Consider the following 25,953-nt stretch of genomic DNA (forward strand, 5'->3'; position numbering starts at 1 on the left):
GATCATGAACCCCATCCAGTAACTCAGTCTGTTCCCAAAGCCTGACCCATCAGAGTTGGATTCTGCTGCGGTCCCTAAAGCAGTATGTCACAGAGGAGTCCCAAGGCATCCACCATGAGAAACAGACTCTTCCCATCTCAGCCTCAAAGCAGTGACATCTAGATTATCTCTGGGGCTAGCTTTCATTCAATTCCATGCATTTCCTGTGTTCTCTCTCAAGAATTACCTTTAGGTAAAGGTGGGAATTGAGTTGAGATGAGGGAATCAGCTAAGTGGCTTAGTGAATACAGTGGTAGGTCCAGAGTCAGGAAGACCCAAATTTAAATCTGACCTCAAATACTTCCTAGCTATGTGACCCTACACAAGTCACTTAACCTCTGATTATCTAACAAAATGATCCACTTGATCCACTGGAGAAGGAAATAGCAAACCCCTCCTGTATGCTTGCCAAGAAAACCCCATGGAGAGCTATGGTCCATAGGGGCATGAAGAGTTGGATGCAACTGAACAAGAATGAGGGAAATAAGAGCTAAAAGAAAGTTGGGGAAAAATGAATAATTTTGATTACATTAAATTAAAAAGGTTTTGTACGAACAAAACCAATGCATCCAAAATTAGAACGGAAGCAACAAGTTGGGGAAAAATCTTTATAACAAAAACCTCTGGTCTAATTTCTCAAATATATAAGGAACTAAATCAATTGTACAAAAAATCAAGCCATCCACTAATTGATAAATGGGCAAGGGACATGAATAGGCAGTTTTCAGATAAAGAAATCAAAACCATCAATAAGCACATGAAAAAATGTTCTAAGGATGCCCTTTGATTGGGAAATGGCTAAACAAATTGTGGTATCTGTTGGTGATGGAATACTATTGTACTAAAAGGAATAATGAACTGGAGGAATTCCATGTGAACTGTAACAACCTCCAGGAAGTGATGCAGTGAAAGGAGCAGAACCAGGAGAACATTGTACACAGAGACTGATACACTGTGGTATAATCAAATGTGATGAACTTTTCTACTAGCAACAATGCAATGATCCAGGACAATTTGGAGGGACTTATGAGAAAGAATGATACCCATATCCAAAGAAAGAACTGTGGGAGTAAAAAACACAGAAGAAAAACATTTCCTTGATCACGTGGTTTGATGGGAATATGATTTGGGATGTAGACTCTAAATGGTCATTCTAATGCAATATTAATAATATGGAAATAGGTCTTGATCAATGATACATGTAAAACCCATTTAAATTGCTCTTTGACTATGGGAGGGGGGAGGGAGGAGTGGTGGGAAAGAATATGAAAGAAAGTTGGGATGAAGATGAGTGATGGGATTTAAATAAAATGAGGAGGAAGTCAAATTGGGGAGGTCCCCTACCTACTAAGAACCTAGGTAACAATACCACCTCCCCATTCCCCCAACTATATTAACACTATTGTGTTAATAATTTTTCTTCCCCAAACCCCAGACCTCAGAGTGCTGTACTTTGTTTAGACATTAAGTGTTGAAAGAAATCCTCAAAGCATCCACCCATGTGCACACACAATATGCAAGTAACATGATATAAACTTCTAAAAATTCTCTCCCTGGCCTCCATTCCTGGACACCAGAAGGATGGGGCTGGGATCTCATAACCCAGGAAACATTCCCATTTGCAAACTTCTTGAAGGTAATGGATCTTAGTGATCTGCAACAGGTCTTTTATTTTTGTTTTTAAAATCCTTCCCTTCTGTCTTAGAATCAATACTATGTATTAATTCCGAGGCAGAAGAGCAATAAGGACTAGGCACTGGGGGTTAAGTGATTCGCTCAGCTAGAAAGTATCTGAGAACAGATTTTAACCCAGGACCTCCCATCTCTAGACCTGGCTCTCAATCCACTGAGCCACCTAGCTGCCCTCTGATCTTTTATGTTTTTAATGTTTTGTTTAGTGGAGATACACTGGGACCACAACACACTAGGATTTCTTTTAAAATTTCTCCCTATAATTCATCTTGAATTTTATGCTAGAAAAACAGACCAATACTTTTTGGAAATTATTAAATATCTCTATATTGTATCTATGTACATATAATATAGATATCTGTAGATATGGATATATTTCCACTCTTGTTTCCTTTAGTGGGCAAAGGAAATCTGCCCATCTTTCTTTTAGGTTGGATACTGGAAGGTATGGCAGGAGATCAGAACATTTATCTGCAGTTCCAGAGCCTTCTTATAAGAACTTTTTCTCAAGAAGGAGAACCTCACTGGATGCAATCTTCTGTTTCCCTCCACATTGTCTGGCCTTCCTCTCAATTTACTTCCACACATCTGAATTCCCAATCTGGATTCTCTTCCCTGGTTCAAATTATCTTAAATAAAATAAGTGACCAATCATTTTGAGAGTATTTTCTAGGGAGAACTCTTAGACCCCAACTAAGAACTGAAGAGCAATTAGTCCTTAGATTTCAATTGTGTGTGTGCATGTGTGTGTTTGTGCACTTGTGCATGTGTGTGGAATAAAATACAAGGAAATAACAAGGAAAATATCCAAAACACAGATCCCTGTCTTTCTGAAAACTGGCCAACCTGTTTCCTTAAGATCTTTCTATTCATAAATTGAGAGACTAGATTACAAATAACAACATATTTCTCTAAAGTTTTAAAGTATCACAAAGCATTTTTTTCACCACCTGGGGAAGGTATGAGGTCCTGGTATTTTTTATTGTCTCTATTTTACTACTGGGAAAACCATTTTTTTTTAATTATCATTAGGTAATTATATATCATGCTCATTGTTTTGAAATGGTTCGCATGCCTTTCTTCTTGAAGGTAAGGGAACAGAATATCTGAATCTTTCTGTGCCTAAAAATCTCTTATCATTATATTACTGACACTGTGTTAGTGATGATGGCAACAACCCAGCATTATTGATCATGTGCTGATCAGAATAAAAAAGACTGAGGTCCAAATCCCAACTCAGACACTTACTAGCCGGAAAGTCTCTTAAACACTATCATTCTCAAACAATTTGAAATTATCTACTGAAATATGTTAAATCTACTGAGCCATAGAGAAGTTGTGATAGGAGGAAGGGGTTCTCACCTGGGAGTTTCCTATCCTGTTTGAGTGAAAGATCATTTGTTTATCAATTATGATAATATTATAGAATTTTGAATTCTTCCTTACAGTGAAGAGATGACCCCAGCTCTCTGGTATGTCTTTCCAAATTAGAAAGGCTTCCAGTATGATTGGGAGTTCTTGTTAATCAGTCATTTTCAGTCATGTCTGACAATTTGTGACTCCATTTGGGGTTTTCTTGTCAAAGATACTGGAGTGGTTTGCCTCTTTTTTTTTTTCTAACCCTTACTTTCTGTCTTAGTAACAACTCCAAGGCTAGGCAAATGAAGTTATGTGACTTGCCCGAGGTCACACAGCTAGAAAGTAACTGAGGTCAGATTAAAACTCAGGTCCTCCCAACTCCAGGTATGATGTTCAATCTACTCTGCCACCTAAATGCCCCTTTCCAGCTTTTTTGATAGATGAAGAACTGAAGTAAACAGATTTAAGGGAGTTCCCTGGGGTCACACAGCTAGTAAGTGTCTGAGGACAGATGTGAACTCATCTTCCTGACTCCAGGCTTCAATTCACTCTGTAACCATTGTGCCATCTAACTGCCCAAAAGATTTCATTGTTATTTAGTTCTTTTTAGTTGTACTTGACTCTTCATAACTCCATTTGGGATTTTCTTAGCAAAAATCCTGGAGTGGCTTCTTCTCTGATTCATTTGATAGATTAGGAAACTAAGGCAAATATAGTGAAATGACTTGCCCAGGCTTACACAACCAATAAGTGTCTGAGGATAGATATAAGCTCAGGAAGAGAAATTTTAAGACTGGGAGACCAACTTTATATCTGCCTCCCCACTGGGGACTAGATTAGCCTAACACCTGATTTCCCCCCACTTTATGCTAACCCTGCAATGAAGAGGAAGGGATTGCTATTGGTGCTGATGGTAGGGACCTAGGTGTACAAACTCAAGGCTCTTTCATAGTACCAAAGTGAGAGAAGTAAGGATTCTTGATAACCTGGCACTATTTCAGAGGGTGTTTTTGTCAATAATTTTATTTCAATTATTGATTATCTGGGATGTATCAATTGATAAATGGTCAAAGGATATGAATAGGCAATTTTCAAATGAATAAATTAAGGCTATATATAATATATATATATATAATATATATTATAATAATTAAAAATGTTCTAAATCACTCTTGATTAAAGAAATGCAAATTAAAACAACCCTAAGGTACCATCTCACATATATCAGATTGGCTAATAAAACAGAAAAGGAAAATAATAATTGCTGAAGTGAGTGTAGCAAAATTGGGACATTAATGCACTGTTGGTCCAATTGTGAAGTGATCCAGCCATTCTGGAGAGTTATTTGGAACTATGTCCCAAGGGCTTTAAAATTGCACATACCCTTTGATCCAACAATACTACTACTAGGTCTGCATCCCAAAAAGATTTTTTAAAAGGGGAAAGGACCTGTTTGTGCAAAAATATTTATAGTTGCTCTTTTTGTGGTGGCAAAGAAATAGAAACTGAGGGGGGTCCATCAATTGGGGAATGACTGAGCAAGTTACAGTATATGATTGTGATAGAATACTATTGTGCTTTAAGAAATGATGAACAGAATGATTTTTTAAAAGCCTGTAAAGACTTACATGAACTGATTCAAAGTGAAATGTGCAGAACCATGATGACATTGTACACAGTAATAGCAATATTATATGATGAACACTTATGAATGGCTTAGCTATTCCTTGCAACACAATGATCATCCAAGAAAATCCTCATGATGAAAAATGCCCTCCACCTCCAGAGAAAGAATTGATGGAGTCTGAATGCAGACCAAGACATGTTATATATCACTTTATTTCTTCACTTTTACTTTATTTGTTTTGAGTTCTCTTTCACAAAAGGACTAATATGGAAAAATGTTTTATATGTATATAATCCTTATCAAATTACTTGCTGCCTCAGGGAGGAGGGAAGGTGAGAATTTGACTCAATTTTTTAAAAATGAAAGTTAAAAATTATTTTTCATGTAATGGAAAAAATATTAAACTTTTTAAAAATGTACTTATTTGGAAGGTATGATTATAAAGCAATGGAACTAATTCCAAAAGCCATTCCAGTCTTACTGCTTTATAATCACCTTTCTTTTCCTGAGTATAGAATTAAGGACCACACTATGATAATGAGTTAATAATTTATTCATCTGTTACACAGATTATTATTATTATTATTGATAAACATAATATCTTATGGGATCCCAATGCAAAAATGGCCAGTTAGTTTTACTTTGACAAGTCTAATCACCTCCCCACCCCAGACAGTTCCTGGATGTGTTTTTAATACAGCTCTTCCCCACACCCTTCAAAAAAAGAAAATAATTTTTCATAGCTGCCTCCCTCCTGCAGGCCTGAGCTACTGGACCAGGGAGGCCAGAGAGACCCAGGCATGACCCCAGCCTCAGCCCTTCCCCCTCTAGCCACTGAGTCCCCAGGACAACCGCACTCTGCCTGGGGCTGGGGGTGGGGGAGTGTTGCAAGTCATTTCGGGGGCTGAACTCTCTATGAACCAGGGAGGATTGGTGTGGGAGGTGGAGAGCAGGCAGAGGAAGGGCGAGGAGAGACAAAGTTTCTGGGCAAGTCTCTCAGGCTATGTAAATATTGAGTTGCCTCATCCCCAAGGCAGGGGTTGAAATGGAGCTGTCAGAGCAGAGTAAACGAAAGGGAGAAATGTGGCCCCCAAAGAGCAGAGGGTGCATACCTTGTGGGACTCCTTTCCCCTCACAGACTCTTCCTCAACCTCTCCATTGCCCAATGACTGCAAGAGCAGTTTTCACTTGGACATTAGAGAATAGAAGCACTACAGTGAGAATGAGGAGTAATTCTAAGAAATTCTATACACTCAAAATCACCTAATTCAAGTTTTCAGTTTATCTCAGGAGGTCAAAGCATTTTCATAATTTATCTTCAGAAGAAAGGTCAAGGTAGAGGCTGGAACCAAAATGGCGGCTTAGTAGCTGCAAAAGCTGGAACCCCTCAGAGAATCCTCCCAGAAGAAGGGTCAAAGGATGACTTCCTCCCATAAAGGATCAAAGGATGATTCCCCTCATGTAATCTACTCAGAAACTGAAGGTCCAGAGTAGGTCAATGACTTACTCAGCAACACACAGTGAACCTGGGTCACAATTAGAACTCAAGTCCTCTGGCTTCAGAATCAGAGCTTTAATGGGAAAGGAAGAGAAGTAAGAAGGGAAGAAATGGAAAGGAAAAAGAGACAAGATGGGAAAGGGAGAAGAGCATGTAATCCTCACAGATTCAACCAGCAGTTTAAATTCTATTGGGTTAGAGTAGAGATTAGATGCTGGAATTTGTAAATAATGCTAAGTAACCTTTCTTTCTTGGGAATGGGAGAGGGGATCAAAAAGGGGAGAAAAAGCAAAAAAGAAAGAACAAATAGATTTTATGTATTTGATGACAGGATACAAGTCTTTACTTAAGTACTCCAAGGGTCTGTGCTTATGTCATTATGGGCACTCCCTCCACCTTCACATTCTATACCACCTTTATAACTTGAGAACATCCTTGATAGCTGCTGTAGGAAATATTAATAAACCTGTGGCCAATCTGAAGATGAGCCTCTCTGACTAGATTGAGGCTGCCAGTGATCTTTGAATAACAGATAATCTTAACTTAAAGCCTTTCTAATTTGACAGCATCTACAAGAGCTTGGACTCTGCTGTCCTAACCTTGGAGAACCTAAAACTTCCTTTGGAGGCAGCTCCGTAGCTCAGTGGATTGAGAGTCAGGCCCAAAGATGGGAGGTCCTGGGTTCAAATTTGACCTCAGAGACTTCCTAACTGTGTGACCCTGAGCAAGTCACTTAACCCCCATTGCCTAGCCCTTACCACTCTTCTGCCTTAGAACCAATATCCAGTATTGACTCTAAGATGGAAGGTAAGGGTTTAAAAAAAAAACTTCCTTTGAATATTTTTTGCTCTCCTTGCAGAATGGCAGTGATTCTCTCCATTCTCCAGATGAAAAGATGAGTGAAGAGAGGGAAGAAAGAAATGACTGGATTTCAAGGAAAACCTGGGCATCCTCACTGCTAGGCAAACAAAGCGTGGCACTCCTCAAAGCAGGAATTCTTTCTGTTTCACACTGAGTCACCTCATCTTGTCAGGAGCAGACACACACATATTCATCCAAGGATATATGCATTTATGATTGTGAGAAGAGGAAGGAAAGTAAAATGAAGTTTGGAATAGAGATTTAGGGGCAGAGCAGTTTGGGGATGGAACAGAAAGATGAGAAAGAACTATTGGCTAGCTGCTTTTGGCTACCCAGTTAGGATCTATTTCCCTGTCCCCTTACCTCTCCTGTCCTCTCCAATTTCCCAATCTCTTTACCTTCACCCACCTCCTGGACCTCCAAATGCCTCAATCCTCATCTCCTCCCAGTTCCCCAGCACCACCAGCACCACTCTACACTATTCCCAGCCCCCTAGCAGTGAGAATTTCAAGAAATGTTCCTAACAAAGACCCCAGAGTTAAAAGTAAGAAAATCATCAATGTTCTCCCCCCACCCCACCCCCTTCTCTTCTCCCAGAGATCAAAAGGCCTCATGTAGAGAGAGCAAACGCTATGGAGGAAAGGAGAATGAGGGAGAAAAAGTTCACACTGAGGGGTGAGGAACAGATGGTGCTCAGCCGCCTGAGAAGAGAGGGCTCAACCACCCCATCTTATTGCTTACCCAGGATGTCTCCCAAGGGCCTCCAAGATGCTGGGAGAAGCTTCAGACACAAACTTCCAACCCTCCCATAGTGAGCAAGAATCTCTCCTAGGAGGGTGCAGAGAAGGCAAAAAAACAAACAAACCCGGAAACAAATGTTCGCTTTGAATTAGAATTTATTTTTCTTCTAACTTAGAAGACATTTTTCATGGAACTCTAGATGATAGAGGTGGTTGGGGATATAAAAATAGAGAGGGCTTTGATACAGAAATAACCTTTTCAGGCTTAAAAAATAAACCCCACAACTTATTTTTCCCAAGTTGGACAGCAGGAAAAAATCATACATATCCCAAGGCTGTTCCCTCAACTCTTCTCCTACCACCTTACCAAATTCGAAATAGAAGTCTGACTTATACAGTCAAATGAATGACCATCTATATGGAGAAAGTCTCAAAATGTAGACAGACAGTCCAGATTATTTGGATCAAATAAAACGCTGGGTCTTCCCACAAGAGAATTAAAAACTGTTTTCTTCCTTTATTGCAAAGGTAAGAGTGGATATTCTCTGTCCTTTTCTGGATAATCCAGATAATGTGGCTGGCATAGACTGAGCCGTTCAAAGTTTCAGTGGAAAATTGGGGTTTGAATAGAAAAATTGGGGGTGGAGGATGTTTCAGGAACCCCAATCCAATGAAATAGATATGAAGGTCTGAGAACTGACTTAGAAAGGAAGCAGTCCAGAGCCATTAGTATCCAGGATCTTTTTTTACGGCCCTGTCTGAATGAGAGGGAGAGAAGAGAGGTCAGATTTTTTTCATAGCCTCTGTGTTGCTAATAGAGAGCTCTTCCCAGCTCTCCCCCCACCTCCTCAGAGAACCTGACTCTGACTCTTCTGTTGTGAAGGAAAATCAAAACTGCTATAGCCCTTCCCCTTTCATTTTCTGGATCTAGGTCCTGTCAGAAGGAATGGGGACTCCATACTCCACCAGCTGATCCCTACAGGATTATTCAACCTTTCTTCTTTTAGGTTCTAATTACAGCCTATTTCACTCGTCCTAGCCCATTTCCTCTGCACAGTCCCTAAGGCCTGGAGTTTTTAAAAAGAATCCAACTGGAAGACTCAACTCCCTCTGACCTGATCTTTCATTGACCCAAGGCCCTGTGAACTGGGTGACCAGAGAAGGGTGGAGAGAAGAGGGTCTTCTCCACAAATGAGTTGCCAGGGGGCTTCTGTGACTCTCTGGCCTTTGTTGGAAGGCAGTAAATGAGCTGATTTGGAAGCCAGCCTTGGTAGTAAGCAAATAAAACGTGTCATTTAGGATGGACTGAGGGAGTGGGGGCAAGGTGAGAGAGAAGAGGCATCCATTTTGAAACCCTTTTTTAAACATCTCTTAGTGATATTGGGCTCTCATTACCTGAAATTGTGTAATTATTGATTATAGGCACTAAGAAATATTAATAACGATAGAATATTGGTCCCTTTAAATTATATTTTATATCTGTGTGTGTGTTATATGAATCCCAAGCCCTTCCTTCCTCTTCTTTTTTATTCCAAAAGAAACAAACTGAATTGTTTTTTGGCAGATAAGATGCCTGGGACAGGCCAACCTAGCACCAGGCATCTGGGCACTTCAACCAGAAGCCCTATCCATGGGTGAATTGTGCTTCCCAGAACAGCTGATATAAATAAACGGAGTGTATAGAATGGAGGAAGACCCACCCGCACCATCTGGACTGCACTTTGGGGCCAAATGAGCGATGGAGATTTGTTCTCCCGACAGGTAGCTTCCTGAGTCCCTTCCCCCTACCTACTTCAACCAAAGGTTTGTAAATTTGACTGCTGAGAAGACAATAGTGGTTCCTGAAGCTACTCTGTTTACTTGTTTAAAAATCCCAGAGGCGCCTTGAGGTAAAAAGGTCAGCTCTGTATCCGGAGGTTATTCCAGCCACCTTTAACCAACCCATCCAACCCCTTTTCCTACTCCCCTAGGATCTTGTTCTCTTTCTTTGCCTGCTTCTCGCTCTCCCTTTCTCCTCCTCCCTTTCCCATCCTCTTGTTCTCTTTTCTTTTTTCTCTGATTCTTTGTCTTTCCTGATCTCAGTTTTCTTCTCTCCCCATTTACACTGTGGAATTGAGGAGAAGCAACATATTGGACTGAGAAAAGGCAAGAAAATGGTTTATTTTTTTTTTTTACTGGTGACATTTTCAGAATCAGAGATGGCAGCTCAGGAAGAAGTTGAAACTCAGATAAACAACTCAGATCTGGGCTCCCATGCCCTTCCAATTCACCCACCTTACTTCTTTCCATCTCCTGGGGAGGTTATTCAGAGGAAGAAGCAGGGCACCAGGCAAAATCTATCATTCTGGGCTTTGTTAGTATTTCCTTTAAAAATTTTCCTGGGCTATCAGAATTAAAGCAGAGGAACAAAAACCTCCATCTTCCATTTCCTTTTCTCTGTCTCCTCTGCCTTTCTTTCATTGCTCTGCATCTGACTTTCTCCCCTTTTTCATCACCTGTTCTCCACTTTTCTAGTACTTCCCAACCCTCTCTCCCTTCTTCGTATCAATGATCTGCTCTACCACTCCCTATCTCTTCTTCTCCGCTTTTTCTTTTCTCTCCACTTTTTTTCTCTCCCCACTTTTGAGAAGACAGAGAAGTAGCCCATGAATTAGGACACCTGATTTGGTCTCTGCCTATTGAGCAATAATCTTGTTTGGACCTAAATCTATCCATTTGTAACTTTTACACAACTCCCTTTCTTCATATGAATCTGCTTTGGACCCCTTTCAAAAAGGATTTCCTAATGAATTCAGTATTGCTCTCCGGAGTTGGAAGAGCACAATGAGGAGGTGAAAGGGGGGAAACCTTTATTGGAATGAGGTAGTTTAGAAATACAGAGAGGGAATTGACTTGTTTAAGATTTCATGTTTCCAGCAGCCCAGAAACTCCTGGGCTCTTTACAGAGTTGAATTTCAATCCTAAAATAGTATCCACCTTGAATCCGGTTTCTTTTCCTTTTCGGATTCTGAGTTCAGGGCATCTCTGTAAGTCATTTTCAGGTACCCCTTGTTACCCCTCCAACTCCCCAAAGTCCAGGAAAGAATGTCCTGGGGTTAGAGTTCTCAATAAATAAGGAAGGATCGCTGCAGGCGCCTACTTGCTCCGAAGGGCAACGATCCACTGTGCTAGGTGGTTAATGGGGAGACAAGGCCAGGCCCAGACCTTTCACTCCATAATTCTTTTCAGTCTCAAGTTCGAAAATGTGTACCACAGGGATTGGGGCTAGAAGGGTCTGGAGGCTGGGAATGGGGAAAGGAAGGAGCTTGTGTCCGCAGCATTAGTGCAAAACAAGGGCGTGAGGGAGGAAGACTTGGTTTTGGACTGGGAGACAGTAATAGATTAGGTCCAAAAGATGATTTTTCTTTCTTTCTTTCTTTCTTTCTTTTTTTTTTGGTCTGTCACAAGGCAACTAAAGTTAACAGTGTCCACTTCAGAGATACTCACAAGAGCACTAACCCAGGCTCCAAGTTGCCCCAGGATGCACAAATATTTTGCTCTCTTGCAAGTGAAGAGAGAAGAAATGAAAAAGAGAGTCCTAGGCGCTCAAAGGCACTGATCCTAAGAAACAGAAGCAAGAAGAGAAAATGAAAACAGAAAAGGGCAGTGAGACTAGAAATAGGTCACCTGATGGACTCTGAGCCCCCAGTAAAAGTGGATCCCTGGCTGCCTCCAGCTTTCTTGCAGTGGAGGTGAAAGGGACTGGGAATGCCAGTCAAGTCAGCCCTCATCCTGGCATCTTATGCACCTAAACATACACGCAAGTCCCCAGAGAGAACAATTGAGGTCTCCAACAGAGAATCATGGGGCCACCTGTGTTCAAGGATTGAGAATTGGGAATGCCCTGGGGCCACATGAAGCAAAGACCCTGATGGGGATGTTTTGGGGGTTCTGGATGAGGGGGAGAGTGAAGCCAGCCAGACAATCCCTTGTGTTCTGTGGTTAGTTCAGGAGGTGACTGAGTTGGGTGAGGCTTCGGGGGAGGTGCAAGCAGACTGGTCAGAGGAGGCATCGCCCGTTGTTTCCTTGCTGGATCCCGGGAGCACTGTAGGGGTCAGTCCTCCTTCCCTCTCTCGCTTCTTCTGCTTCATCCTCCGGTTCTGGAACCAAATTTTGACCTGTGTCTCATTGAGTTCCAGTGTGGCAGCTATTTCCACCCGTCGGGCCCGACTGAGGTATTTGTTGAAGTGGAACTCCTTTTCCAACTCGGTCAGTTGACGAGTTGTGAAATTGGTGCGGATGCCGCCCGCTGGGCCCAGACCCATATCAGAAACCTTTGCTATGGGAAAAGGAAAGGTGGGTGGTGAGCAAAAAAAAAAAAATTGTGTTAGAATAATTGTCACCTCCCCCCTCCATTCATCACACCTAAGTTCTTCCTTTCCACCACTTCTTTATTCTCATCTTCCTCCCTAGCCCCCTTTCCCTCTATCATTCGTTTCCTATGCATTGCTTTTCCATTTACCTCTATCCCCAATTCCCAGCTTTCTTCTCCTGTTCACCAGCCTGATTCCCCATTGCTTTCTCCCCAAATCAGTCCATAGGCTTCCTTCTACACAGACCAAATCATCTCATCCATACCACCACCACCACTATGTCCTGGGAAACAATAGAGTCCATATAGGTCCCCCTACTTTGGCCAGAATTGAAACATAATCGAAAGTTGGGGTTAGGGGAGGGGGGTGGGGACATGGAGAGGGAAACACAGAAAAAGAACAAAGTGGAGAGTAGTAGGGGAGGGCAAAGATGCCTCACAATAGAATTTTATATCAGCAAAGACCACAATTGCCTCAGAACACCACACCCTCTTAAATACTTCCGAACTTGAATGAGAAGTTGCTCTTTCTTGCCTGCCCACCACCACAGTCCGCAAAGCTCTAGCTTACCTGTCTTTGGAGGGTTCCTCTTGACCTTCATCCAATCGAAGGTTTGGGTGGTGGGCGTGCTCAGCTCCGATGGGCAGGATGGTTCTTTATCCTCCGCTAAGAGATCCCCATACGGCGGCCCAAAGGCCCCTGGTTGCTCGGTTCCATAGGTGGGCTGAGGTGGAGGATATGGCCCTGCCCCAGTACCTTCTGTGCCATAGCCCTCCGATAAACCCCCCAACTGGCCCCCATACCCTGCCTGCTGAAAGTAACCCCCGTCCCCGTCGTGTTGGCCCAAAGAGTAATACTGGGAGGGGCCATAGCTGGGGCTGCAGGTGGGTGCGGTGTACCCCGAGGGTGAAGAGCTGGGGAAGGGGGCCCCCAATGCTGATGGAGGCTGTGTGGGGTAGCCTGGATTCTGCTGCAGGACAGGGCTGGGGAGACCCCCTCCATAGCGAGTTTCTCCACCATAGCTGTCACCAGGAGAATTTGAGCAGGGAGGGTAAGAGGTAGGGGAGCTGTAGGCTCCAGGACCCCGGTTACAGAGTGCATATTCCAAGAAGGAATTCATCCTATTATAGTCCATGCGTTGCGGATGGAGGAGGGTCAGCCTGTTTTGGGGGAGACACCCTCTTGCCCTACAACCTTTAGGCAGTATGTCAAAGCGCTGAGACTTCCTTCCATGGCTGTCCCCGGTTCTCCCGGTCCAGAGTTCCCCTAGGGAAAGGGGATAGGGGAATGGGGGAGGGTACATGTGATCCTTCCCAGGCCAATGGGCAGCGACTGGCCAGAGTTTGGCAGCCCCTGGCGCCCATCCATCACCCCCCTGGCATTAGCATGACAAAGACACTTCAATCAAGCCCGGAACCATCCATCTGAGCGGGACACCAAAGCGTCAAAAACATCTTTCTTCAAAGACTTTGGGAAAGAAGGAGCCAGGGAAAGGGAGGGGGGAGAAGTTCCAAGAATATTCAAGAGTCTCCCCATCCACCTCCCACCCCCCCAAGTCTTAAAGAGGCCCAGAGTTATTAGATTTGGCTAACTCCCTTCCCAGCTGCCCCCCAGCCCTTCCCCCCATCCTCCAAAGGAGGCTTCTTTCTGGGACTGCAGGAACAGAGGTAGGGAATCCAGCATCGTTTCCGATTATCCCACCCAGTTCTTCTCCCAATTTGTCACTGGGTGATCAGGGTGAGGGTGAGTGGGTAAATGGGTGGGTAGGTGGGTGAATGAGTGTGATTATCTAGGGTCAAAAGGGGGGAACCCTAGGGACTGGGAGAATGTAGAAACAAATTGAGAGGGAAAGGCAGGATCTCCTGTCAGGAAAACTTCATTAAGTCAGGTAGAGATTAGTGATAGAACACTCCTAATATAAAGTCTATTATAAATGAGCTACTGAGTCATTTCACTTTTCCTCTCTCTGGTATAGGTGTTCTCTCCCTTGTCATCCACCCATCCATTCCATTTGTAGCCTCTCTTTATAGTCTCTCTGTCTCAATCCATCTCTCTATTTGTCCATCTTCCTCCATATTTATAATCTCTCTCTACCTCTCCATCAATTCATCTTTCTAGATGTATTTATACTCTAGCTAGCCATCCATGGCTGTACTGATTTTGCTCACTTTTCAGACTTAAATAACTCTTCCTATCTGGCTCTCTGGAGAGTTCCTCTTCAAAGACAGAGACCGAGGTTGCGAGTACATGGGCCAAGTGAATTGGTACTGTTGAGTCAGTGGCTGGTGAATGAAGCCCATGTCGGCTGCTGATCCTTCCTTCCATGTCTTCAACCCTCAACCTAAACAAACAAGCCACCCACACATGCATTCATCAAACTCAGTTGCAGAGAATTTTCTCAACCCTTGTACAGATTGTTTACCTGATTTCCCAAGTAGAGAAAGAAAGAAAAGGATGAGGAAAGGAGGATCACTGGGTTAAGATCTAGGGTCCTAACAATCCCTGGAACTCTTAGCCACATACATCTCCCTGGAGGAGCACACAGTCTTGATTTCCTAGTGTCTGTGGGAGTGGGGCTTGAGTCAGCAGTCTTCTGGACTTACCTCTGTAGGACAAGAATAAATCCTCTCAGGTAGACTCCAGTGATTCTCCTCCTCCGGACAAGGCGGACAAGGCTCAGAACAATCCACCGCCTACATTCATTTGTTACTTGTCAGGGCGTCTGCAGCGGCCAGCAGCCTTGGGAGGCCAAGAGTTCAGGGGGATACTCAGTAAACGAGCACATTAACCTAGCAGCCACTAAAAGTGCCAAGTGTGTCTCTCAGGTGAGGAAGGAAGGTAAGGAAGGATAAGATCTCTCAGGCAGGGACCCCAGTTCCTCTTCAGCCCCTTCTCACTAAGTCCGATTGAATTATATAGGCTGAGGTTCTAAGTTGGCTGAGCATTTAGAGACCCATGCGATTTTCCTGCATGCATTTAGAGGTCCTTCGTAGTTGTGCCTAAAGGCAATGCTAACTCCACTTTGCTACAAAGGAAGTTGAGGCAGGAGAATAGCACCTCTGCAAAGAAATCCTCTGTGTTCTTTTGTCCGTGAGGCAAAAAAACTCCTTGGTTTCTCTGTTTGTATTCCTTCTTATCTTCAGCTAGGAACCTAGCACTTAGCCCTACTTTCCAGAACTGGAAAACTTGAAATGAGATATTTGGCTATAAGAAGTACTGTCTTGTAATGAGCCATTCTTCTTGCAGGAGAGGGCACCCAGCTCATCCCTGGAAGTCATTCATCCCAAAGCGATTGCCCCTGGGTTATTCTCAGTTTATCATGGGCCCAAAGTGTGGGTATAGTTGGATGAGTGGAATCCCTTCCAAGTTCCTATCTGATCATTTCTTATTCATGTTGGACTCTACTAACCATAACCCATAACCTAACTCACTGCTAGAGCACTAAAGAAAATATAGACCATCAAAGAACTCAGAAGGGGCTTTTGATTTTCTTCATATAAAACACCTCCACTCCCTCTCCCCCAAGAAACATAGCACATTTTCAGGCCTCAGTCCAGAAGATTGTGGGGGAAGGGAGGACACAGCTGGGAACTTTGCTAAAGAGGAGGATGTAGTGGGGGAGGGGAAAGGGACAGTGGACATTGCAGTGGGAATTGGGAGAGAGGGAAATCAAGGAACAAAAGAAAGGAAGAGGAGAAGAATAAACAGAGAAAGAGCAAAGAGCTAGCAACACTTTTCTCCCTTCAAGCAACTTATTTGGTTTTGTCATACTCCAAAGATTTCTCCCATTTTAGTACTCTTCTTAGAGTGTGGGGGACAATTACAGTTTCTCTTTTCAGTCCACATTATCTCCCATCGGCCCCAGCCCAGTTTTGTCTTTGTTGTACTTGGTTTCTGAGAAACCCTATTACTTTCCTCAGATCGATGTGATCGCTTTTTATTTCTTCAGGGTATTGGGCTCAGACCAAAGGACAGAAAAATCAAACAATAAATACCGCTTGCCCTCAAGGAGCTTGTAATCCCATTGGAGTGTGGGTGGGGAGAAACCCAAATAGCTATAATACACATGTGTGGCAAAGAAATGGAATCACAGTACCTCAGAAAAGCTCACTTCCAGCTGGGAGGAATTAGAGAAGGCTTCATCCAGGGGTTTTCACTGATTCTGAGAAAGGAAGCAGAGCTAACTGAAAGAAAGGTGAGCTTTCAATAAGAGATGTGTCTCTGTGTTGGAAGGGAGTTGCTCTGACTGGAGACTGCTTAAGCAAAAACAGGGAATGGACGGGTGAGAACAGGACAACGTGAATATTCCAGTCTGATGGGGGCAGAGATTACATGGAGTAGTGGGACATAAAGCTGGAAAGGTAGGTTGGAGTCAAATTGTGAGGCCTTGAATGCCAGGCTGAAGAATTTGTATTTGGCCTCATAGGCAATGACACTTGAAGGCCAGGGAAAGATTTTGAGAAAGGGTGTATCTCCTAGCAGTATGATATATAGTTCACATTTTTGGTGTATGAAAGCTCCATCAAAAAGGCTGATTTGGTTTGAGTAGAAAACAGCTAATATCTGTTTTCCAGGGTAATGGTATATGGGGAAAAATAATAGCAACTATCTTTTCTAATATCTAAGGATATAATAAGTAGTTGCAGACACAGCAGGATGGACTCAAATAAGACCGTAGAAGCAACTTTGTTGGCTCCATACTGTTCAGTACTTGAAAGTACTTAGAGACTCCTTTTTTACAGATCTTTAAAAACAAGACAGATAGAACCAGCCCTTCCTAGAGGTAGTGATTTTTTTCTGAGACAGAAGATTCAGTTGGAAAGAAAATTTTTTCAGGACTGAGAGCTGCTCATTTATCTACAAGAGTAGTTCAAGGAACCTTTAGAATTAAAAACATTCTCTGGTAAATTTGGTCTTTATAGATATCCAAATGGAATCATTTGAACCAAACAATCCACTTTGGAAACCTAAACTGTTCTGGCTACATGTCTATACAGATCAAGTTACTTGGAGAATTGCCATATTTCTGTTTTATCCTGGGCTGTTGAGCCAGATCCATTGAAATCTTAATTATTGTATCACACAAAGACGTCCTTAGTTAACATACATACATACATACCCACACAAACAGATTGGATTTTAACCTTAAAGAACCTTCCGGGGCTGTGACTTTTTTTTTGGCCCCTGGGTTAAGCTACAGGTGAGGCATGCCATGCTTCCTGACTTATGTGGAAATCTAGGCTACTTAACTGGTATCTTTCTCTCAAATTTTTGCCTATAGATTTGGAGATGTTGAGAAGAAGTGGGATACCAGGGTAGGAGGAAGGTGAAGGAGGGCTTGATTCTTCCTGATGAGATGGAATGGAGCCAGAGAAAGGATGCTTGAATTTGGAAGTGAAGAGGTCTTTTCCAAATAAACCTCTGAATTTTCCTAGTTACAAGTCCACACAGATCAAGTTTCTTGGAGGGTTTCCAGATCTCTATTTGACTTTGGACTGTTGAGACAGATTGATTTTAGTTTTAATTATCTGGTTATCTTATACAGAGGTGTTCTTACTTAGCACATGAATGCATTTACCTATAAGTAAATCTATGGATGATGAGGAGCAGAGATAAGGTGTTAGTGACCAGAGGGACCTAGGACTGTAGTCTAGGATCTGGTTGGCTATAGGAACACAGAAGGAGTATCTATCTAAAGCCAACATTAGCTGAATTGCAAAAGAGGGAGTCAGACAACTTCCTTTGTTATGTCTATGCAAGGACTGCTACAACTTATTGTCCAGACCCAACCAAGAGTTAAGGAAATTTAATTCCCTGAGAAAGCTAAAAATGAACCCAGAATCATACGATGTTAGAGCTGAAAAGACATTAAAGATGATCTAGAGAGTCCAACTCCTTCATTTTCAGGAGATACTGAATCCCAAACAGGTGATAGCTCAGAAGAGGAAATGGAGGCCCAGAGAAGTTGAGGGCCATACTAAGGGTAAATGGCAGAGTTGATATTTGAACTCAGTCCCTGAGTTCCTTCCTTGGTTCTAAATCCAGTAGCTTTGCCACTGTACCATGTGTGAAACACTGTTCATTTGCCTCATTATTCATTTAAGTAGTTATTTGATTGTGGTTATTAATGCATGGAATCTGTTGATATTAATAAAAATGACAGGCTCAGAAAGGAAAGGAGGTCAAATGTGAAGAGCTATGGCTAAAAGAGGCTGGAAATATGAAAACAGCCACCTACTAACAGCAACAAATCCCAAAAGTCTATAAAATGTTCCATTCAGGCCTGGACTAGTTAATTCTCTTTAAAATGACTGAGGGGCTGAGACGTTGCTTTAATCTAGTAGATGTTTTTAGAAGCAGTGTGATGTACTGGAAAGACCCCTGAACTGATCTTGGTTCCAGCTCTGTTTTGCTACTACCTTTGTGATCTTGGGCAAGTGAAATCTCTTTGACCTACAATTTCTTTTTCTGTCTAATAAGAGGGTTGAACTAGAATCAGGAGTTCTTAACCTAAGATCTGTCAACTTGTTTCTGAAAATATGTTGATAATCATGTTTCAATATAATTGGTTTCTTTGGAAATCTTATATATTTTATTTTATGTTCTTAAAGAGATTACTCTGAGGAGTCCATAGGTTTCACCACATTGTCAAAGGGGTCTGTGACCACTTCAAAGGCTAGAGCCTCTTGGACTAGACAATCTCTAAATTCCTTTGCTTCTCCAAAGGTCTATGGTTTCTCTATAATCTCAGGAATAATATTAAGCAGTCCCTCTTAGATGGTGATTCTTAAAGTGTGATCCAGGGTTCCTTCAGAGTCCCTGAGACCCCTTTAGGGAGTCTCTAAGGTCAAAACTATTTTTATAATAGTACTAAGATATTTTAATTTCTAATACTATAAATCATATAACTCACATAAGCAAAAGTTCTTTGGAATCCTTGATAATTTGTAAGACTCTACGGGGTGTCCAGAGGCCAAAAAAGTTTAAGAACAGCTCTAAGACAAAAAAAAATTAGAAAGAAGGGAAGGGAGGGAGGGAGGGAGAAAAGAACGAGGGAAGGAAGGAAGGAAGGAGAAGGAAGGAAGGAAGGAAGGGAGGGAGGAAGGAAGGAAGGAAGGAAGGAAGGAAGGAAGGAAGGAAGGAAGGAAGGAAGGAAGGAAGGACATTGCGTCTACTAGGGAACAAGATCTGTAAGAAAAAGAATGGGTCATCTGTCTAAACGAAGCAAAAGGGAAAATATTCCAGTTCTGGGCTAGGACCTGCTTATCCTAGACAGAGGACTCTAGCAAGGTGTCCTCTAGGTAGCTAGAAGCACTTTTTACTCATATTTCAGTAATCCAAATAATTTAGGTCAAACGAGGAGTTCCAGGCTCTGAATTATATAAACAAGAGAAATGTAGACCTGAGTTGTATGTACATAGTTAAAGGAAGAAGGGAACTGGGGTCAATTCTCCAGGGACTAGAAGGTACTTTACTTCTCCAAGATAAAAGGATCATATAATTTTCTGCTCCAAGGTATCTTAGAGATCACCTACTAGTCCTACCTCCTTAATTTACTGATAAGAATACAGAGAACTTGAAACTGAGAAAAGGAATATTTTAACTGAACTTGAATTATCCAGTTTGACTACTATTGAAATGCTCAGCTCATTGTCAATTTCATTTTACCAGTATAGAAAAGGCTTATGTTCTGTGATTTCAAGACACTAAACATATAATGACTGCCTGTGGGCATATTTTATGGGGGAATAAACACCCAGCCCATTGAGAGATAAAGTGCTGTCTTAATATATTGTATATTCATATATTTATGGGGAAAATAAACACAACCCAATAAGATATGTATTATTACTTTAATATATTGAATTTATTTCATATCTTTATATTTTATGAGGGAAAATAAAGGCATGAGCTAATAAGATACACTATTATTATAATAGCATATTTAATTGTTCTATATTAATTTATTTATGAGAGTAGTAAATGCAATGGAATATGGCACATAATATTATTTAATGTATGACATGGGTTCTATATCAGTACACTTTTTTCCAGAGGCAAAATTCTAGCTGAATAAGACATGCACACTTCTTCCTCTAGCCAACCAGAAAAAAAAAGATATGATTTTGTACTTAGCTATATCCTGACTTACAATCTCCTGAGTTGCCCAGACGATTGAGGTATCCTATACACAGAAAACCGGAGTGCGTTCTAAACAGGCCTCTTAGCTGTGATTGCCTCTTTCCTGGGTCCAGATCGAGCTCTAGAAGGCCTGGGAAACAAATGCTTCTTTGAGAGGCTGGATCTAACAGTACCAGTAGCCAAACTGAGCTTACTCTTGAGCAGAGGAAAATTTAAATAAGTTTGAAGCATGGATTTCTAGGTCCTTTAATATGTACCTTCTCTCCAAACCAAGAGAGGGGTGAGAAAGGGTCAGGCCTTGGTTCTATCACCATCCCCCTCCCAGTAAGTCCCAGTTTGCAGGGTGAGGGATAGATGTGTAAAGAAGGACATTTCAGTTGGAATGCAATTACAGGGGGACAGAAACAGTTAACATTTGGAGAGTTCTGTACTGGTTTGACATCTTGTGAGCCCTACAACCTAAAGCAATAAAAATATAACTGCACAGAATATACATCTACCGGCATATGAACACTCATCCCCGTGACCTTCTATTGGGCACACTGGATGTGCTGGGCTCCTTTAAAACAAAACACAAAATAATAATGAAGGGGAAACTCCCCGGCTCCCGTTTAGCGGCCTGCCAGCTTTGGAAAACCCTGAGGTCCGATGAATAGGCTGGAAGGGGGGCGGGGTGTGTGTGTGCAGGGGATTGCTCACTCTTCTTCCGCTCCCCCCCCCCCCCACCCCGCCGTCCTCCCCAAGGCTGGAGCCAGGGAATCCTGAGGCTGCTATCATGGCGGCCAGAGCGTCTCTTCACTCGCCTTTCCAGGCCCGGGCTCCAGCGCCATTTTGAGCATCCCTGCCTCACCATCCCCCCATCCCCTTCCCCCGCAACCCACTTGCCGCCTGGCCTGCACTCTCTGGCCGCATTCTCCCATCATCACCAGCCTCGCCAGCTGCTCCCACTCTCTCTGTAACTCTTCTCTAGCTCTCTGTATATCCAACCATCTCTGTATCCAATACAATCTCTTCTATCGCTCCCCCTAACCCCTGACAGGGCCCATTTGGCCCAGGAACACCCGAGTGCCTTAGAAATAATTTATTTTCTGGTGTCCACTGCGATGGATTCCTACGCTGACCCTTTTTCATTCATAACCATCTCCACCCTCGCCTCCTCCCGCTTGATATATGAGTTTCAAGTGTAAAACTCCATGTTGGAAGGGATTGCCCCTGTCTGGGAGCACGTGGGTCCAAATACCGAGAAAATCCCTTGCAACTCCACCCCCACATCGCCACACACATCTTCTCCAGCCCGTGGGTCTAGGTTCCCAGGCTCTTTCATTTTTCCCTTTTCGCCATTACCCTCTCCTCCCTAGAAAATGTCTTACCATTTCTTCCCCGCCTTCATTCTTTCCGTTTAAATCTTTGGGAGGAGAAATATGTGGGGTTCATTCTGGGGCGGGGGCCCTAAGGGGAAAATAGTAGAAACAAGCTTGGGTAAACTATGGCTACCCTTCCCCCTCCTTCCCTTTTTGGTCCTTCAGTCTTCCTGGGAAAACTCTTTCCAAGTCACTCATGCCGCCCACCCTTTGCAAATGTCACAGGACCAGAGTCTCTTCTTTAGTCGTTTTTTTTTTTTGCCTTTGTGTCTAAGGACAGCATTTCTTTAAATGCAAGCAAAAATAAAACAAAATTGCCCATCCGGGCAAGCTACCAAGGGTCTTAATGATGGAGATGGGGTGGTCATGGGAGACCCAAGTATTCTTTAGCCCTCTCCGATTTTGCTCTATCATCTGCAAGGGGAGAGAGAAGGAAAGGAATTGAATCCAGAGCAACCTGATTTGTAGTACCCGGACTTCACACGTCATTGTGTACGCTTTGCTACAGAGATCTGCCTTCTGCTGCCAACTCAGGAGAAGAGTAATAGTATAACAGATACCCCCAGAAAGACCCTGGAAAAGGAGCTAGAAATTAGCCTCTAGAGCAAAAGGAATTCACCGAGTTAAGGCTAAATTGTAGAGCTGCAGGGAACGCCTATTCGCAAAGGCAAACGCTCACTCGTTTTCGTATAATAAAGACATTTATTTAATCTATGAAAATAATATACAATAAATACTTTCCCCTTTTTCCTATTAAAGAATTTTAATAAATAGTCTACAGTCTAAAACTTAAAAAAGAGGAAAATAAGTCCCTCTGTTTCTTCTTAAGAAACCCCCCCCCAAGAGTTTTATTATTCCTGAGATTTAATTGGAAGTTCATCAAAAGGATTTCTGTGAGTTTTTAAAAGAGAAGTCCAAGTGTCTAATAAATGAGAGACAGAAACAGGGAGACTCAGAGACACAGAAGAGGGGGACAGAGATAGGGGAGAGACAGACACACAGAGAGTGAAAGGAACCCAATAAGTCTCAAATTCGACAATACCTGAATTTTTAGCAAAACTTATAAAGGATCCTATGGGAATAGAGAACGGGGAGGGAAGGGAACAGAAGTCCTCTAATCTAGGAAGAGTACTCCCTGGTACAAAGTGAAGAGAGAGGGAATGCATGGGGTGTGTGTTTGGGGGAGGGGGTATTATTGGAATTGTAGGTGTTCTAAGTCGATGGTTCGGAGTGTGCTGGTGAAAAAATCCAAATCTTCCTCAGAGAATCGAACTGGGCTATCCAGGGAGCCCTGCAGGTTAGGGGAAAGCCCTCCCGAGAGCTGGAAACAGGAATCTGAAGCAAAGAAATTGAGATCGGGCAAGAAGGGAGAATCTTGCCCTTCGGGGAAAGAGTCTTCCAGGAGAGCTTCAGGTTCCAGTGCTCCTGGCCTGCCCTCGGGGTACTGAGGACTCTCAGCGTTCGAATTCTCTGATGGGGCAGACTGCCCCCGAGGTCCTAGTTGACCTAGAATGGGTTTGGTGGGGAGAGAACAGGCCTCTTTATCTCCTAGAGACGGCAATGGGGCATCCAGGGCTTTACCCAGGGCTGGGCTGCCCTCGGGCTCCTCCGCTGGGTCGCTGCCCTCCTCCAGAGCCCCAGGGTAAGCACCTTCACCATCCAGAAGTTCCTTTTGCTGGTTCTGTCGTTTGTGCTTCATTCGTCGATTCTGGAACCACACTTTGACCTGCCTCTCAGTCAAGTCCAGCAGCGCCGCTATCTCCACTCGGCGGGGCCGGCACAGGTATTTGTTAAAATGGAATTCCTTCTCCAGCTCCAACAGTTGTGTGTTTGTGTAGGCGGTGCGTAGTCTCCGGGCCCCGCCGCCGCTGCTGTCCTGCAGTCCAGGGGTATCTGGGGGGCAAATGATATGTGTTAAAATAGGGACGGATGCAACGTCCCGCCACCCCCGCCCGCAACAAATCTCCCACCAATCCAGTCAACATGAAGCCCTCCTCCCCAAGTGGAGAGGAGATTCAGTATGAGCCCTCCCACTCCCTTTTCTTTTTAAAAAGGAGGGCCTCTGCCTCTGTACCGTTATTCCTGTCCCTTTTCCTTCTCGAACCCCACTCCAAGCAGAGCCCAGAATCTCAGGTCAAAGCAAGACCATGAGAAAGGAATTCTAAGCTTGGAAAACCTCCCATGACCCCCTTCCTCCCCAGGAAAGAGAGAAAAGCGACTTCTGCTTCTTTCCAACAGGATCTGGAGGGATGTATCTACAGTTCATGCAGCATTCTCACAATCAGAAGAAAAGGCGAGATCCCTCTCTTAACTAATCCTGTCTGACTTCGAGTCACCCCCATTTTCACTCCCATAGATAGTTCTGCCAACTCTAAAATTCTTCCACTGCTCTTAGGCACCTAGTTGTGAGGTGAGGTGAAGTAAGGGGGGGGGGCAGATTCTCCTTTCCCTTCCCCCAGACTCAATTCTTACTGCTCTCCCCATCCCCATCCCCCAATATACCAGGCTTACACTCTCACCCCGAAAAATGCAAAAGCAAATAAAATCTCCCCCCCCCCTTCTTCATAGCAGAAAAACAAACAAAGACATCCAAAGGAAAAGTAACCTTAAAAGCATCCTCCAAAACCTCCCAGGATTGGGATGGAGGAAAACTAATCATCCAGGCCCCGACTTTTCATTCTACTCCCTGGTCTGTGGTATAGACCCGAACCGCTCTGTCCTGCTCCAGAAGTCTACCCTAGGTCTATATCTACCCTTCTACATCTCCCCAGTCCCATCAAACTCTCTAGCCCACGCCCCCCAGTTCACTGTACAGACCTGCGGGCGATCCAGCTCCAGAGGCCGGCACTGTGGAGGAAGCTGGGGCAGGGGAGGAGGCCGATTGGCTGGGTTTCTTGGTCGATTTCTTCTCTTTCATCCAGGGGAATTCGGGAGCCAGGGGAGCTGCAGAGAGAGGCGGCTGAGGCAGCGGCGGTGGCGGCGGAGCCGGCCCATCATCGGTTCTCTTTTGGCTCCGGGGTCTCTGAAGGGTGGAGGCGCCTGGCTGGAGGCTGGGGATGGTTTGCTCGAAAGGAGGAGGAGGAGGAATTAATGTCGACTCCTTGATTGATGAAGTTTGAAATGTCTCCAAGACAGCGGGGAAGGAAGTCAGGCACTCCGCGAGCGATGGCTGGCTGTTTATAAACCCAATCTCCCTCTCAAATTCAAAATTCATGGCTTTCAATGGTCCCAGCCTCAGGGTGGGGGAGGGGGCCTGATGTGGGGTGGGGGGAATGTCAGGAAGGGAGGATCGGAAGGACCCCCCCTCCCCCCCCAGTTTACCGATGGGGTGTTGTTGGAGGGGGAGGGAGATTTCACTCTCTCTTTTTCCCTCTCCCTCTCTCTCTCTCTCTCTTCCCCCCCCTTTTTTTTTATTTCAGGCCTTTATAATTGTATATTGCTGATAAATACAGGCGTATGGGGACTCTCTCTATTAAACCGGAGACTCGGCCGAAATTGCAGGCAATACGCGGTCACGGGACCGGCCTCGGCCAATCGCTCACCGGGGCCTGGTAGAAAACGGAGAGCATTCTTTCCTTTAATTGATTCAAAAACTCCAGAGGACCGCGATGTGGACACCACCAATCCCTCGAGGTCCCTCATATCTCCCTCACCCCATTTCCCCCTCTTTCCTAAATTAGTACTGGGACATTCTTCCTGTCAATGGAAAGGCATGCAGAGAAGAATGGGGGGGGGGGGGGTTCTCCTACCAGAGAAGTCTTCCTCCTCTATCCAAATAAATACACAAGAATAAATAACAAGAACAGATTAACCCTTTCAGGATAGCAGAGTAGATTGTGGAGCAAAACCTGTCAGGAAGAGAAATTTGAAATGAACTTTCTTTTTCTTGGAAGTTTCCATTCTGGGGAGCAAATATTACCTTTTTTCCCACCTCCATAAAATCAAGGCTTAAATTTTGCAATATCAATCCTGACACTAAGCACTCAGACTTAGAGATATACAGGAGAGGCAGAATGGTGTAAGGGATAACTAACACTAGACTGGGTGTTAAGAGACCTAGATTCTGGTCAAAGTCCGTCACTAATTTGCTATATGTGACTTTGAGAAACTTATTGCACTTAGATGGGTTAAATGATTAGACCATTCCTAAAGTCCTTTAGAATTCTATGGTTGTACAAAAGTTTTAGTGGACAACTAAATTCATTCATTCATTCATTCATTCTGGACAACTAAATACAGTATGTCTGTATCCATTTGTATTTATATCTATACATCACATTTG

General features: G+C 43.5%; 2 protein-coding genes and 1 long non-coding RNA gene across 4 annotated transcripts; 1 reads left to right on the forward strand and 2 right to left on the reverse strand.

The window, feature by feature from the left end:
- Positions 1 to 11,232: 11,232 nt before the first annotated feature.
- On the reverse strand, positions 11,233 to 15,747 carry HOXB1 (homeobox B1). 2 transcript variants are annotated; one of them, XM_007482367.3, is made up of 3 exons: positions 14,772 to 15,747; positions 12,739 to 13,434; positions 11,233 to 12,134 (listed from the first exon to the last, which is right to left on the reverse strand). In XM_007482367.3, exons 2-3 carry the CDS (start codon positions 13,301 to 13,303, stop codon positions 11,803 to 11,805), a joined length of 897 nt encoding a protein of 298 aa, XP_007482429.2. In that variant the 5' UTR covers positions 13,304 to 13,434; positions 14,772 to 15,747; the 3' UTR covers positions 11,233 to 11,802. The 2 variants fall into 2 exon arrangements, with proteins under 2 accessions (XP_007482429.2, XP_001367047.3); XM_001367010.4 differs by lacking the exon at positions 14,772 to 15,747 and having other exon boundaries at positions 12,739 to 13,625.
- On the forward strand, positions 13,702 to 24,546 carry LOC130457230 (uncharacterized). The gene is made up of 3 exons (XR_008916379.1): positions 13,702 to 13,835; positions 23,224 to 23,454; positions 23,910 to 24,546. It is a non-coding gene; the product is annotated as an uncharacterized LOC130457230 (long non-coding RNA).
- Positions 22,354 to 25,097, reverse strand: HOXB2 (homeobox B2). The gene is made up of 2 exons (XM_001372905.4): positions 24,489 to 25,097; positions 22,354 to 23,564 (listed from the first exon to the last, which is right to left on the reverse strand). The coding sequence occupies exons 1-2, from the start codon at positions 24,883 to 24,885 to the stop codon at positions 22,864 to 22,866; spliced, it is 1,098 nt and encodes a 365-aa protein (XP_001372942.2). The 5' UTR covers positions 24,886 to 25,097; the 3' UTR covers positions 22,354 to 22,863.
- Between the last annotated feature and the right edge of the window lie 856 nt (positions 25,098 to 25,953).

Source organism: Monodelphis domestica, chromosome 2, assembly GCF_027887165.1.
Source record: "Monodelphis domestica isolate mMonDom1 chromosome 2, mMonDom1.pri, whole genome shotgun sequence".
Classification (NCBI taxonomy): Eukaryota; Metazoa; Chordata; class Mammalia; order Didelphimorphia; family Didelphidae; genus Monodelphis; species Monodelphis domestica.

What these genes read in the sequence shown, in the direction of transcription:
- HOXB1 (XM_001367010.4), bottom strand. Translation starts at nt 13,471, where the DNA reads ATGTACCCTCCCCCATTCCCCTATCCCCTTTCCCTAGGGGAACTCTGG. An exon ending in GAGGAACCCTCCAAAGACAG is followed by an intron (nt 12,135 to 12,738) that starts GTAAGCTAGAGC and finishes CTTTTCCCATAG; the next exon opens with CAAAGGTTTCTGATATGGGT.
- HOXB2 (XM_001372905.4), bottom strand. Translation starts at nt 24,885, where the DNA reads ATGAATTTTGAATTTGAGAGGGAGATTGGGTTTATAAACAGCCAGCCA. An exon ending in TGGAGCTGGATCGCCCGCAG is followed by an intron (nt 23,565 to 24,488) that starts GTCTGTACAGTG and finishes TTTGCCCCCCAG; the next exon opens with ATACCCCTGGACTGCAGGAC.